Source organism: Poromitra crassiceps (assembly GCF_964638095.1).
Source record: "Poromitra crassiceps genome assembly, chromosome: 15".
NCBI lineage: Eukaryota > Metazoa > Chordata > Actinopteri > Beryciformes > Melamphaidae > Poromitra > Poromitra crassiceps.
In genome coordinates this window covers 39,306,276-39,319,341 of record NC_139634.1, presented here as the reverse complement: position 1 = coordinate 39,319,341, position 13,066 = coordinate 39,306,276, and the positions used below count along the sequence as shown (strand labels likewise).

The window sequence follows — 13,066 nt, the reverse complement described above, 5'->3', positions numbered from 1 at the left end:
CCCTCTCTCTCTCTCTCTCTCTCCCTCCTCCCCTCTCTCTCTCTCTCTCTCTCTCCCTCCCTCCCTCTCTCTCTCTCTCTCTCTCTCTCCCCATCTCCTTCCAGCTCCCTCACAGCTCTCTGGAGTCCCGTGTGTTCTGGGAGTGGGCGGAGTCTGCGGTGTTGGAGGGGGCGAGGCGGCTGGAGACGGTGTGCCGAAACGTGGAGGACACGCTCAACGCCCCCATCGTCCAGGTGGGTACCACACTGCAGCTGGAGTACCTGAAACACTGTACAGACTGCTGATTGGTCAGAGAGAATTGTCTTCTGTTGTGTGCACATAATGCTAACGGTAGCTACTCGGTTAGCTTTGCCTCTGGTGTGTAACCTTAGGAATAAAAATAAAATAAAATAAAAAGTTCCATGTAATGCAAGAGGTTAATTGTACATGTAGGGTCGCTATATAAGGGAGCCTCAGAGGCTCCTTGAATACAGTTTCACAGTGGCAATTTCATGTGGCGTCGCTATGACGACCAGTTGCGAGTAGAGGCGATACTATGCTGTGTGTGTGGTTGAAATGCGTCCTAAGTGCTTTCAAACTAATGTAAGGCAACATCAGCGCTTTTCTGAAAATATAATTGGCCTTTGGCGGGAGGTTGTTTATTTTGAAATATTTGGTAACAGTGTGAGAGATGATGGACAAAACATATTCTCAATAGTAAAGTGTCTACTTTGCATTCCTTATTTCCCCAAACATTTCTGATGTTGAAAAAGTGTTGGTGTTGTGGTCTGGTGTCTATTGACATGTGATTATGGAGCTGATGGATATAGCATGGTTCTTTTGCGAGGTGATTTCACTGCACGTGTGTGTGTGACTCATTAGGCTGAAGCAACTCTCTCTCTCTGACACCGTGCGCTGCTGCTGCTGCTGCTGCTGCTGCTGCTGCTGCTGCTTCTGCTTCTGCTGCTGCTGCTGCTGCTGCTGCTGCTGCTGCAGCTGCTGCTGCCTGTATTTCCTGCTTAGCTTCATGTCAGACGTCAGAAACTAGGTCAAATTCCTTCAAGCTACCAGACATACCATCACTGATAACTGCATGAACTGGATGCACAGGTCTCAGCATTTCTTTCATTCATTCATTTAATGTGACTCATTGACCATGATCACATGGTATGGAGGCGAGGCACAAACAAAACATACAAAAACAATATACAATGGCACACAGCATGGCTAGTGCATATGGCATTTAACACATTCACTGCCAGCCATTTTTTTTTTTACTGTAGGTAGCTTCTGCCAAGCCGTTTTTTGAGGATTCTGGCTCATTTTACAAGAGCCGAGGATAATTTTCTGCTTGGACTTTGTGAACACGAAGTTCACAAAAGTACTAATAGAATGTGTGCTTTCTCTGTCTAAAAGAGTTAGTTTGTAGAGTTAGTAGTTATGTAGATATTAGCCGTTGATTACAGCATGGTTTCAGTGTCTGAGACAGGAAGCTGAGATAATCGCAGTTTTGTGAAATTCAATCAAACAGGCAGAACAGTCACTTGGCAGTGAACGGTTGGATTGTGTTTGACGAGTCAACTCGTCATTGGCAGTGAACGTGTTAACAGAGGCAGGACATTCTTCAAAAAAGCACCTAATTTACACATAACCTTTTGTCTGTCTGTCTGTCTGACTGTAGTAGTAAGATCAGTTTAAACATAGATGGACGAGTTAAATAATATCTGGGTAAATATAACTCTGAAATTAAAAATAATTGCATTCTTGCATTCAAACAAAATATGATACTCGTCTCGCACACAGTTGTCACTACAGAGGTTACAGATCCTCATACTTCTATGCAGTCCTTTATATCTACCAACAACCTTGGGGATTCTGGTGTTATTAACCCTGAAGTTACAGATTGCATGTCTATGCCTCTGGTTTACATACAGCAGATAATTTTCCAGTTTGAGTTCTTTTTTGAATTCTACGTACAAGTCACATGATGTCATGCTTCTGAGCTCACTTTGCCATTTCTGCATAAAGAAATGTGCTATATAAATAAAAGCGTGCATTGCCTTCTCAATGTAGACCTCAGCTAAAAAACAACAGCGAAACATAATCGCTCCTCATCCTCCCTTCTCATCTTGGAGTGTTCTTCATCTTTGTAAGATAAATGCCCCATTCTCTACTTTTGGCTCGTAGACGTTCACTTTCGCTTTTTTTTTTTGTTAGCAGCTTGCCTTCCTCCGAGCGGGTAATGTGTCATGGTGGCTAGCTCAGCTCATGCTAACTGCCCAGTTTCTTCTGTTTATTCCAAACAAACCTCTGTTGTTGCTGCTGCCGGAAACGTTAAAATGCATCACTTCCCGTGCGCCAGAGGAAAGAGGTACTCACTCATATGGGTGTTTAGAATTGCAGATTTTAAAGCTTTTATGATCTGGATAGGTTGAATCATTACTGTATGGTCTCAGTTATTTGCGTGAAAAAGGTTTGGATTATTATTTTCACAAAGTCATAACAACCAGGGCAGGATATTTTTTTTACTTTTTTTCTCCAGTATGTCCCAAAATTCACCAGTCACCATTGCTATTGTACCAGCTGGATTTGCTTAAAGGAACACTCCGCCGATTTTCAACCAGCTTTGTATCATTACAACATCAGTAGTTTATCATACAGTCATTCATTTAGTTTGACAGTTATTGAGAGTTGATTTGAATTAGGTTGTGGACCAGTGATGTCATTTGTACATGAATGACATCACTGGTCCACAACGTAACTCAAATATACTAATGTTGTAATGATACAAAGCTGGTTGAAAGTCGGCAGAGTGTTCGTTAAGAATATTCTGTTTGTTCTAGTTCTATCCATCAAACACTTTATTCTACTGTGTGTGTGTGTGTGTGTGTGTGTGTGTGTCTGTCTGTCTGTCTGTCTGTCTGTCTGTCTGTCTCTGTGTGTGTGTGTGTGTGTGTGTCTGTCTGTCTGTCTGTCTGTCTGTGTGTGTGTGTGTGTGTGTGTCTGTCTGTCTGTCTGTCTGTCTGTCTCTGTGTGTGTGTGTGTGTGTCTGTCTGTGTGTGTGTGTGTCTGTGTGTGTGTGTCTGTGTGTGTGTGTGTGTGTGTGTGTGTGTGTGTGTGTGTGTGTGTGTGTGTGTGTGTGTGTGTGTCTGTCTGTCTGTGTGTGTGTGTGTGTGTGTGTCTGTCTGTCTGTCTGTCTGTCTCTGTGTGTGTGTGTGTGTGTGTGTGTGTGTGTGTGTGTGTGTGTGTGTGTGTGTCTGTCTGTCTGTCTGTCTGTCTGTCTGTCTGTCTGACTGTCTGTCTCTGTGTGTGTGTGTGTGTGTGTGTGTGTGTCTGTGTGCTCCAGCCTCTGAGCCCGTCGTCTCAGCGGCGTCTGAAGCAGCTGACCCAGGCTCACGGCTCGGGGAAGATCTACCAGGTGTCGTGCTCGGTGGTGGGCAGCAGGGACCTGGACCTCAGCCTGGCCCGGGGAGAGCTGGTGGCCGTCATCAGCGAGGCCGACAGCCGCGGAGACAAGAGACGCTGGCTGGTCGACGCAGGGGGTGAGAAGAACCAACCGCCGTCACCTGTCAATCAAACAGTGTGGGCGGAGCTTGGCTTGTCTGTTGATGCAGTTTGAGTTTCTCTTCTCTCCGTCTGTTCAGTCGTGGTGGCTATCACTGCTCATGATCACTACCTCCCGCTGTTCTTCTTCTTCTGTTTATTCCAAATAAACCACCGTCGCTTCACTTACTGTGCAGCAGAGAATCTTTCCCAGGAAAGATGTAGGCTACCCGATAGCAAATGTCAATGTTTTGTGCACTGATATAGGTTGTTTCTTCTTTATTCCAAACTAACTGGAAACGGAAACCTGTCTCTTCTTCTGTGTATGTGGCTAAAGGAGAGACATGTTGACCTCCAAGACAAAGCACAGCATAAACTGGAGGAGATCAATAAGTGAAAATAACAGAACAAGCACTGGCACATTCATAAATGTGTTCTGTGTGATAACTGCCCAACAGTCTAGCCTGGTTAAAACCGCCCTGATCACATGACCTTGCATTCTGTTTCACTCCACGGATCAGTCTGGACCTCCAGCCATCCCCAGTGATTTCCTGAAATTACAATGTAACTGGGCCAATCACAGACAGCGTCATAGTGTAACTGGGCCAATCACAGACAGCGTCATAGTGTAACTGGGCCAATCACAGACATAGTTGATGATGCAAGCAGCCAGTCAGGGAAAAACAATAATGGTGTTTCCCGAAGCATGTTAACATTAGTAAACACAGCCATGAGTGCACCTTTCTAAAAGCTCAGTGGATGTATTTTTTTATTTTTTATTTTTCAAAAATGTTATCAATAGGACCTTTAATTAAATTAACTACATTCCTCTGGTTACTCTCACATACGATCAACAGATTTAATAGGGGTTTATGCTAACGTTGGGAGAAAGAACCCAGAGGTCAGTGGTTAACGATGTGATTTATAGCAGAGACAGGAGGGAGAGAGGAGCTGGTAACAGCCACAGAGAGACTAGAGACAGAGCAGAGGCAGGAGGGAGAGAGGAGCTGGTAACAGCCACAGAGAGACTAGAGGCAGAGCAGATGCAGGAGGGAGAGAGGAGCTGGTAACAGCCACAGAGAGACTAGAGACAGAGCAGAGGCAGGAGGGAGAGAGGAGCTGGTAACAGCCACAGAGAGACTAGAGACAGAGCAGAGGAGATAAACGGCTTGGCGGTGATTAGCAGGAGAGAGGACACTACTGATCCCTCAGAAGGAAACCCTCTGGTGCCAGTGCAGCTTTTCTCAAGTGCAGCTCATGGGAGCCACCTGTTGGTTAATTACCATCATTACACAAACAAGCCAAGTGCAGGCACATTTTGGTTGGTAATTTCGACTCAACCAGCCACTTTGGCAGCATCCATTCCAGAACCTTGGTGTATTCTACTCTCAGAATGTAGTTACTGGGAAAGTGGTTAAAGTGTTTGCTGAATGTCAGCTATTGTGGTCAGTGGGCATAAAAAGCCCTTTAAAAAGATAGATTCCTGACCTAGGATCCCCCATTTATTGATTGATTTGTTTATTTGTTTGTTTGTTTATTTATTTGTTTATTTATTTGTGTTTCGGGCTAAATGATGCAAAAGAAAATCATAAAAATGAATCCTATTTTTACAACTCTTGTTGTCGAGCGTGTAAAATGTATATTGCTACATCTTATAACCTCAACACTCACCATACTTACACTCTCTGTATGTGGCACCCAGGCAGAAGAGGCTACGCGCCGTCCTCCAAGCTGATTCGCTATCACCAGCCAACGGAGGACCCGCCCCCTTCGCCTTCACCCCACCTGACCCTGCCAGGGGGCGGGGCGGGCGTCAGACGACACTCCTACACTTCCCCAGGGAGCCAGCCAATCACAGCCATGAGACTTCCCTGCTTTCAGGTGACTGTAATACCTTTTGTTTTACATCAAAAGTACCAGTTAAACATGAGTAAACAGCAGGGGGTGAAGGCCATCGCATCATTCACACCGCCTCCCAAAACCCGTTCAGCTGATCCCCTGGAGCGGGCGTTTCAATGGATAAACTCCAGGTGACCTGGAACCAGTAGACTGACCTGACATTGTCTTCAATACATAAACTGTGCCAACGCCACGACATGTTCACGGCCGGACAAACACTTCATCAATGTAATCACTGTATATAAATTTAAACTAACGTTACCTTTCTGAATCGTACACGACTTTATAATATTTGGGCTGTCTCAAAACAGCAAGAGTTAAGCGAGACTAGCCACGGAAATACAGCAATTTACTTTCAGAATAAAAGGCTTTCAAATTCTCACATTTGGAGGAAGAAAATGTATTTCAACGAATTAAACAGAAACCCTGTATCAAAATACTCGTTGTGATGTTAAGATTGCATATGGACGATGGAGTGAAACTGCGGCTGTAAAGCATAAATCAAAATTAATATTAAGGTTAACGTTACAATACAGATTTTACTTTGAAAGCCCTAAAGCAGAAGACCTACAGTAGGCTACTTTTACATTCTGGCTGACTTGACGCCTGACGCTCGTGCACTGGAAATTCATCTCCTCCTTAGGAGAGATGCTTTTTTTCTGTTGGCATATTCGTCATTTGGGTTCCGTTGGACAAATGTAAAGACAACTTAAAGTAATTAACCGTTAAGAAAGTTGGATTTCAGCCTTTTGGAAGCACTGATGTCACTGATGTGCTCTTTATGTCGCCAGGGTTGCAGGGTCAATCTATCGCCTCAACTGAACGACTTGGTAACTTTTAGACCAAATAAAAAATAGGTCGTTTGTGGATATTAGATGAGTTTGAGTTTGAGTTTATTGATTCTCGCTCACAGTATTCACTGAATAAAAGCAGAATTTACACACAGAACTGTTAAGATCTAGCTAAAAAACAACAACAAGGAAATAGATTAAAAAATATATAGATTTCATATCACAGATCTAGCAAAAAACAAGAAAATAGATTACATATCACAGGTCACATTTCAGGACATAAAAACATAAAATGCTATTCAGAGACCAACTATGTCCAAACTCCATGTACGTTTCTTCATTTCTTGAGTTATTTGTTTCTCTCCAAATAGCTCATAGGAAAGCGATGTAGATATTCACCATTTTCGTTGCTGTTTATTTGTTTATTTTTCTTGCCAAGTTGCACTAAATTGCATGAAGGCAAAACTCGAGTAAAATAATTGAATACAACACACGGCTAAACACGCTTCAATCACAATCAAATGATCCAATCATCTAGGTCGTTTTAGTTTTAGGACATTATCAAGAATAACGTATGATATTTAAATTACAATTAAAATGTTTACACCACAGGCTTCCCCTGTAGAATAGATGACCTGATTCATTTCTGCCACGTTTGCATATTAATGAGGAAAAACTGATTTTCTTCAAACTACTAACTCCATAATGAACTCCTTTATGCCTGTTAGGTTGAGACAAGTATGTTGACGTAGGAATAATTGCTAATTCCTCATCAAGTAGTGTGACTCATTAGGATAAGTGGTTATTAATATACTATGACTATATAGTACTTTCTTGAACTATGAATGAATTATCAGTACAATCACAGAATTGTGTTAGTTAAATTAATAACTGGTGTTGATACAGTACAAAGTACATGCACATCACAAAGATGTGCTCTTTGAGGTAACAATACAGTTCATAGTGCAAATTCTTCAGTTCACTCCTGTGTGTGTGTGTGTGTGTGTGTGTGTGTGTGTGTGTGTGTGTGTGTGTGTGTGTGTGTGTGTGTGTGTGTGTGTGTGTGTGTGTGTGTGTGTGTGCGCGTGCGTGTGCGTGCGTGTGTGTGTGCGCGCGCGCGTGTGTGTGTCAATGGAAAGGTCCATAAGTAGCTGTTTAACCTTGTAGGATGGGTTACTGTGTTAAGGGTTGAACCTCGTTTCATCAGTTAATTTATGCGACACAGCTCTGCAGGCTGTGACAGAGAGAGAGAGATTGTGTGTGTGCGAGTGCATGCATGTGTGTGTGCGTGTGCGAGTGCATACATGTGTGTGTGAGATAGAGGGAGAGAGAGAGAGATTGTGTGCATGTGCGAGTGCATGTATGTGTGTGTGAGATAGAGGGAGAGAGAGAGAAGGGACATCCTTTGAGTTTGATTGAAATTAGAAACACGTGTGAGATAGGGGAGTGTCAATGCTCATACATTTCTGATGGTGTGTGTGTGTGTGTGTGTGTGTGTGTGTGTGTGTGTGTGTGTGAGAGTGAGTGAGTGAGTGAGTGCATGCGCGCGTGTAGGCGATATTCCTGTAAAAGTGACTGATGGTTCCAGTAACCTTAAAGAGGCGTTTTTTCACCCCATCACCCATTACCCTGACTCTGCTCATATATACAACTCTCTCTCTCTCTCTCTCTCTCTCTCTCTCTCTCTCTCCTGCCACCCTCATTCCTACGCCATTTAACCTATGTCACACATCCTTATCCCCATCAGTACACCCTTCTCTCATCTGTCTGTCTGTCTGTCTGTCTGTCTGTCTGTATATCTATCTACTGTATCTATCTATCTATCTATCTATCTGTCTATCTATATATCAATCTGTCTGTCTATCTATCTATTTATCTATATATCTATTCATTCATCTATCTATCTATCTATCTATATCTATTCATCTATCTATCTCTCTCTCTTCATCTGTCTCTCTTTCAATTCAATTCAATTAGCTTTTTTGGCATCAACTACAATTCAGTGCAGTATATGAGAGCATAGTTTAATAGAAAATACATAAAAAAATATCAAATAAAAGAAAATGTAGTTGCATGGTAGTATGCAGAGTAAGCAAACATCTCTCTCTCTCTCTCTCTCTCTCTCTCGATCTCTCTCAAACTTGTGGCTCCACCATATTTTCTTGACCTTACCACTAAGAGGCGCTGTTTAGCTGTTTCTCGACCATAACTTAGCTGCAGCTAACGTTCACCCGGATCCAACAATGTGCATCACTTTTTAGCATGACCCCCCCCCATGTTTCTACTCAGCTAAATGCTAATGAGATGCTAATTGGTGAAGATGGTGTGACTCGTGTGGTAGCAGAGATGAGAGGTGAGGTGGGCAGCAGGAGAAACCCAGCTATTAGCACCACTGGGATGTCCTGTCATGTCAATGCCCAACTGGGCTCATTAAGAGGGTGTGTGTGTGTGTGTGTGTGTGTGTGTGTGTGTGTGTGTGTGTGTGTGTGTGTGTGTGTGTGTGTGTGTGTGTGTGTGTGTGTGTGTGTGTGTGTGTGTGTGTGTGTGTGTGTGTGTGTGTGTGTGTGTGTGTGTGTGTGTGTGTGTGTGTGCGTGCGTGCGCGCGCGCGCGTGCGTGTGGGTGTGTCGCGATGAGATGGGACTTGTCAGAAACAACGCTAGTGGACATGACCTTCTCAGAGTATGTTACGATGGTTTGCAGTGGTGTGTGTGTGTGTGTTGTGTTCAAATATCATTTTCTACACCTGGAGGTTCAGATTCCAAATTGCACTGACCTTTTCTGGATTTTATTGTTTTTTTATTGGGGGGGCGTTATGCTTTGTAACACTTTTCCCCCCTTTCATTTATGCTCTTTTATTTTGTTATGTCAAGCAATGTGAGTTGCCTCTGCTAATGTGCTACACCAGACTGTGTTGCCTCTGCTAATGTGCTACACCAGACTGTGGCCTCCCCGCCCAGAATGAAAACTGTTTCTTCTTCATTAAAGGTGTGTGTGTGTTTCTGCAACATCAGGCTATTATTTGAAAATCATCAGCATCACAGCGTTTTGAAATAACTGACATCTCGTTAGCAGCAGGAGAGGCTTATTAAGCTGCTGTATTTCTCGTTAAACATCAAATAAATAATCGGATACATAAACACTTGCAATTTAAGATTTGAGTCAGCCTAATAATAATAATAATACATTGTATTTGTATTGCACTTTTCATTTGCCTAGTTGAGTTTAGCAGCCACTGCACCGCAGGTTTCTTCTTTCAGACGTCTGTTTTTAGCAGCCATCCATAATTGATGATTGCCAGTATTTATAATTCCCCATTGAAATGTGATGCCTGTGCATCTTTGTTTTATCCTGTTATTGTAATGCACACTGACTGGCCAAAAACTAACAACAACAACCAGACATGACTGCTGGACTTGAAGAATGTCTGTCCTTGTGGACGTTCAGGGGGAAGCCCATATAATCCAGACGGCAACATGTCTATTTCAGAATTTGAAAATCTAGCTAGAGGGGGCATTCCAAAGCTCTGCGTTTCCTCCTGTCCGCACTTCCACGCAACCGCCGATTTGCTATATTCTGAGATAAGTAGGACGATAACTAAAGACAATCACAAAGTTGCACGTGCAATCAAATTGAGTAAATATATACAATATGTACATGAGTGGTGAAGTGTTCTGTGGATAATAAATATGAATTTACGTTGAATTTACATGAGATTTACAGACTAAGTTAAATAGGCATTATGTTCCTGTAGAAGCCACAAATCTGTATGATATCATCCTTGTTTATTTTTAAACCTGTTTTTTCAACTCTGAAGGTGGTTATTTATTACACCTTCAGAGTTTTCGCATTGCAATTTCGCGCTGTTTATTCCCGTCACTCTTGGTGTTTAACGGCCTTAACTCAAACGTTTTCTGGTCACGATTGTCTAGCATGCAGTTCTAAGCCAGGCTTAAAACTAAGGGGCCCTATCTTGGTACAGGCTCTATCCACCTCGCACCTTAACGCGTTCCTTCTCTGCACGGACGATAGCAGTCCGCCTCGCGCAAGTGTCAATTTGCGTTCCAGTGTTATGCCGAGTTTTGCACCCCCGACGCCAAACGCATCCCCACCTCACAGGAGCATATTGTGATAGTAAATTATTGATCGAGTGCTTATTGATTGAGTGCTTATTGATTGATTGCTTATGAACTATGGCCCTTCTAAGATGTATTTTGTGAACTATGCTCTTCATCATTGCAGAATATTCCTGTATAGGGAGAACATGTATCGTGCCTTGAGTGAATAGACGTAGATTGTTGTGTCTTGTGAACATCAGATTGACTACTGACTACGGCTGTGGCGATTCACTTATCTCCCGATTCGATACTATCACGATTCTTGGGTGCCGATTCGATTTATATTGCGATTCTTAAGTATTGCGATTCTACGATTATTGCGATTCGATATTACGATTTATTGCGATTTTTGTTTATTTTTTTCTTTTATTTTTTCAGTTTGTTTGCTTTTTTACACTAGATTAGAACATGGGAAAAGTTGAATCATACACTAGAGACTGTATATTATATATCATGAGTAGGGCTGGGCGATATAGTTGAAAACAGGGGCGGACTGGGATCATAATTCAGGCCGGGCATTAGATACCAAGCAGGCCAGGCCGATATGGGCCGACGCGCGTGAAATTTGGGCCGTTTGAAGCCCAATTTGGGCCGTTTGAAGCCAGATTTGGGCCGTTTGAAGTCCAATTTTACAATGAGATGCACCCACTTTAACCCTGAAGTGTAATTATTACTTCAGACTAACTAATAAAGTAATAAAACCACTAGTAAACCAGTAGGCGGCGCCTGGCCTGCTGTTCAGTGAGTGGCCTGACTGCGGGCACCCAATTTTTTTTTTTTTTTTTTTGCGATTATCGATCGATTCAAAAAAGATCGATTCAAAAAATCGTGACATTAAAAATCGCGATACTTAGGTGAATCGATTTTTTCCCCCACCCCTACTACTGACGTCATGGAAATGTACTGAGTTGGAGAGGTTGTATGAAGCAGTGGAAAAGTACTGCCCTCCAAGGTGGGGGGGGGGGGGGCGGGCACCATAGTTTCAGTATATGATGAGTTGTAAAAATGACTCGTGTCTCTTGTCTGACAAAATGGTGTCAGAGGGAGACTCTGTGCACAGATCTAAATGTAGAATAAATCCTCCTAATTACACTTGAAACGGGTAATAATCTCATTATTGATGGATCAGCAGGGCATTTCAGCTATTTTTCCATCACAGCATATTGTATTGTAGTGTACAGTGCAACAGTGCAGGCGTGTCCCCGCCTGGTTTGGCATGGGGCACGCCTACCCCTATGCACGCACGCCCAGTAGAATTAGAACGGGCGTAGAGGTATTTAGCACGGCGGGGCGAGGCTACCAATTCGCTTGGGCACGCCCCCAATTTGCGCTTCGCTCGGCGTTAGCGCAAAAATACAGGAGAATTGATCGAAAAGCGATGGAGAAAAATGAAATGGTCATGACGTCACGTCACTGTTGAGCTCTGTACTGTATAACAGCTGACAATTGAAAGCATCCCGCGTGTGTTGCAGGTGTTTGCGGCGTACGACTTCACGGCGAGGGGCAGCCACGAGGTGTCCCTGCGGGCCGGAGAGCCGGTGCGCGTCCTGGAGCCGCACGACAAGCGAGGCAACCCCGAGTGGAGCCTGGTGGAGGCCCGGGGGGGGCAGAGGGGCTACGTCCCCTCCAACTACCTGGCCACAGTGCCCATGAGCCCCCTCACACCCTACCCTTCTGCCCAACAACCCTACCACTAGGAGGCAAGGACGCAGGGGAGGGAGGGAGGGAGGGAGGGAAGGAAGGAGGAAAACAGCAGCATATCAACATACGGTATACACATACTACTACCAGTCAAAGGTTTGGACCCACCACATTCTTTCATTTTCCCATTTCAGTAGATGGTAATAATAATAATAGTAATAGTAATAATAATAGTAAAGGCATCAAAAATGAAATGACACAAATGCATAGAGCTGCAACGGTTAGTCGATTAATTGATTAGTCGATCAACAGGACATTACTCGCCAATTATTTTTCTAATCGGTTGTTTCGACAAACATTTTGAGAAAGAAAAAATACAATAATTCTCTCGTTCCAGCTTCTTAAATGTCAATATTTTCTGGTTTCTTAAGTCTTCTATGACAGTAAACTGATGGTATTTGGGTTGTGGACTGTTGGTCAGGACAAAAGAAGACATTTGAGGACGTCATCTTGGACTTTTTTCACCATTTTGTGGCATTTTATAGACCACTAATCGATTAGTTGAGAAAACAATTGACAGATTAATCGCTAATGAAAATAATCGTCAGTTGCTGCAGCCCTACAAACGGAAATGTGCAGTGTCCAAAAAAGTGTTACACAAATCAAAACTCAAAATATTTGTCTACGAAACGAATTCTGAGCATTTAAGCAGAAGCCTTTATATCAAAATGGCTTCAAGAGAAGGATTAAAAACGTAGTGGGTCCTAACTGACTGGTAGTGTATCAATAGGGTTTGACCCACATAGCAGGTTGTCTCGGTCACGATATCTGACTGAAAACGCCTTCAACTCATGCTGTGATTCCCCGGCGTTGCTATGAAATTGTTGTAACAAAGAGTTTGCGATGTTTTTGTTTTCTCCAGCTTTCCCCCCCTCTTATTTATGTTCACTGCTTTGGAGAAAAGCGTTCAGTCAGTACACATGCGTTAGCAGCGTGGTATAAAAAGCCATGATAGCCTTGAAACTGTTATTCCCGGGGGTTAGTGGACTGCGCTGTGCCCCACAGCCAGTATCACCCTGAGGAACCGCCTCTCTGCT

General features: G+C 43.3%; 1 protein-coding gene across 1 annotated transcript in view; it reads left to right on the top strand.

Moving 5' to 3' along the window:
- The window catches only part of LOC310790219 (rho guanine nucleotide exchange factor 37-like), a gene marked incomplete at both ends in the record, with an annotated part of 32,796 nt that extends 20,771 nt beyond the window's left edge, over positions 1-12,025 (top strand). Inside the window, 4 exons of the mRNA XM_083651892.1 lie at positions 105-233; positions 3,326-3,521; positions 5,225-5,403; positions 11,801-12,025. Of these exons, the coding sequence (XP_083508018.1) occupies positions 105-233; positions 3,326-3,521; positions 5,225-5,403; positions 11,801-12,025 (729 nt within the window). The remainder of the gene's footprint in view (positions 1-104; positions 234-3,325; positions 3,522-5,224; positions 5,404-11,800) is intronic.
- Positions 12,026-13,066: the final 1,041 nt, after the last annotated feature.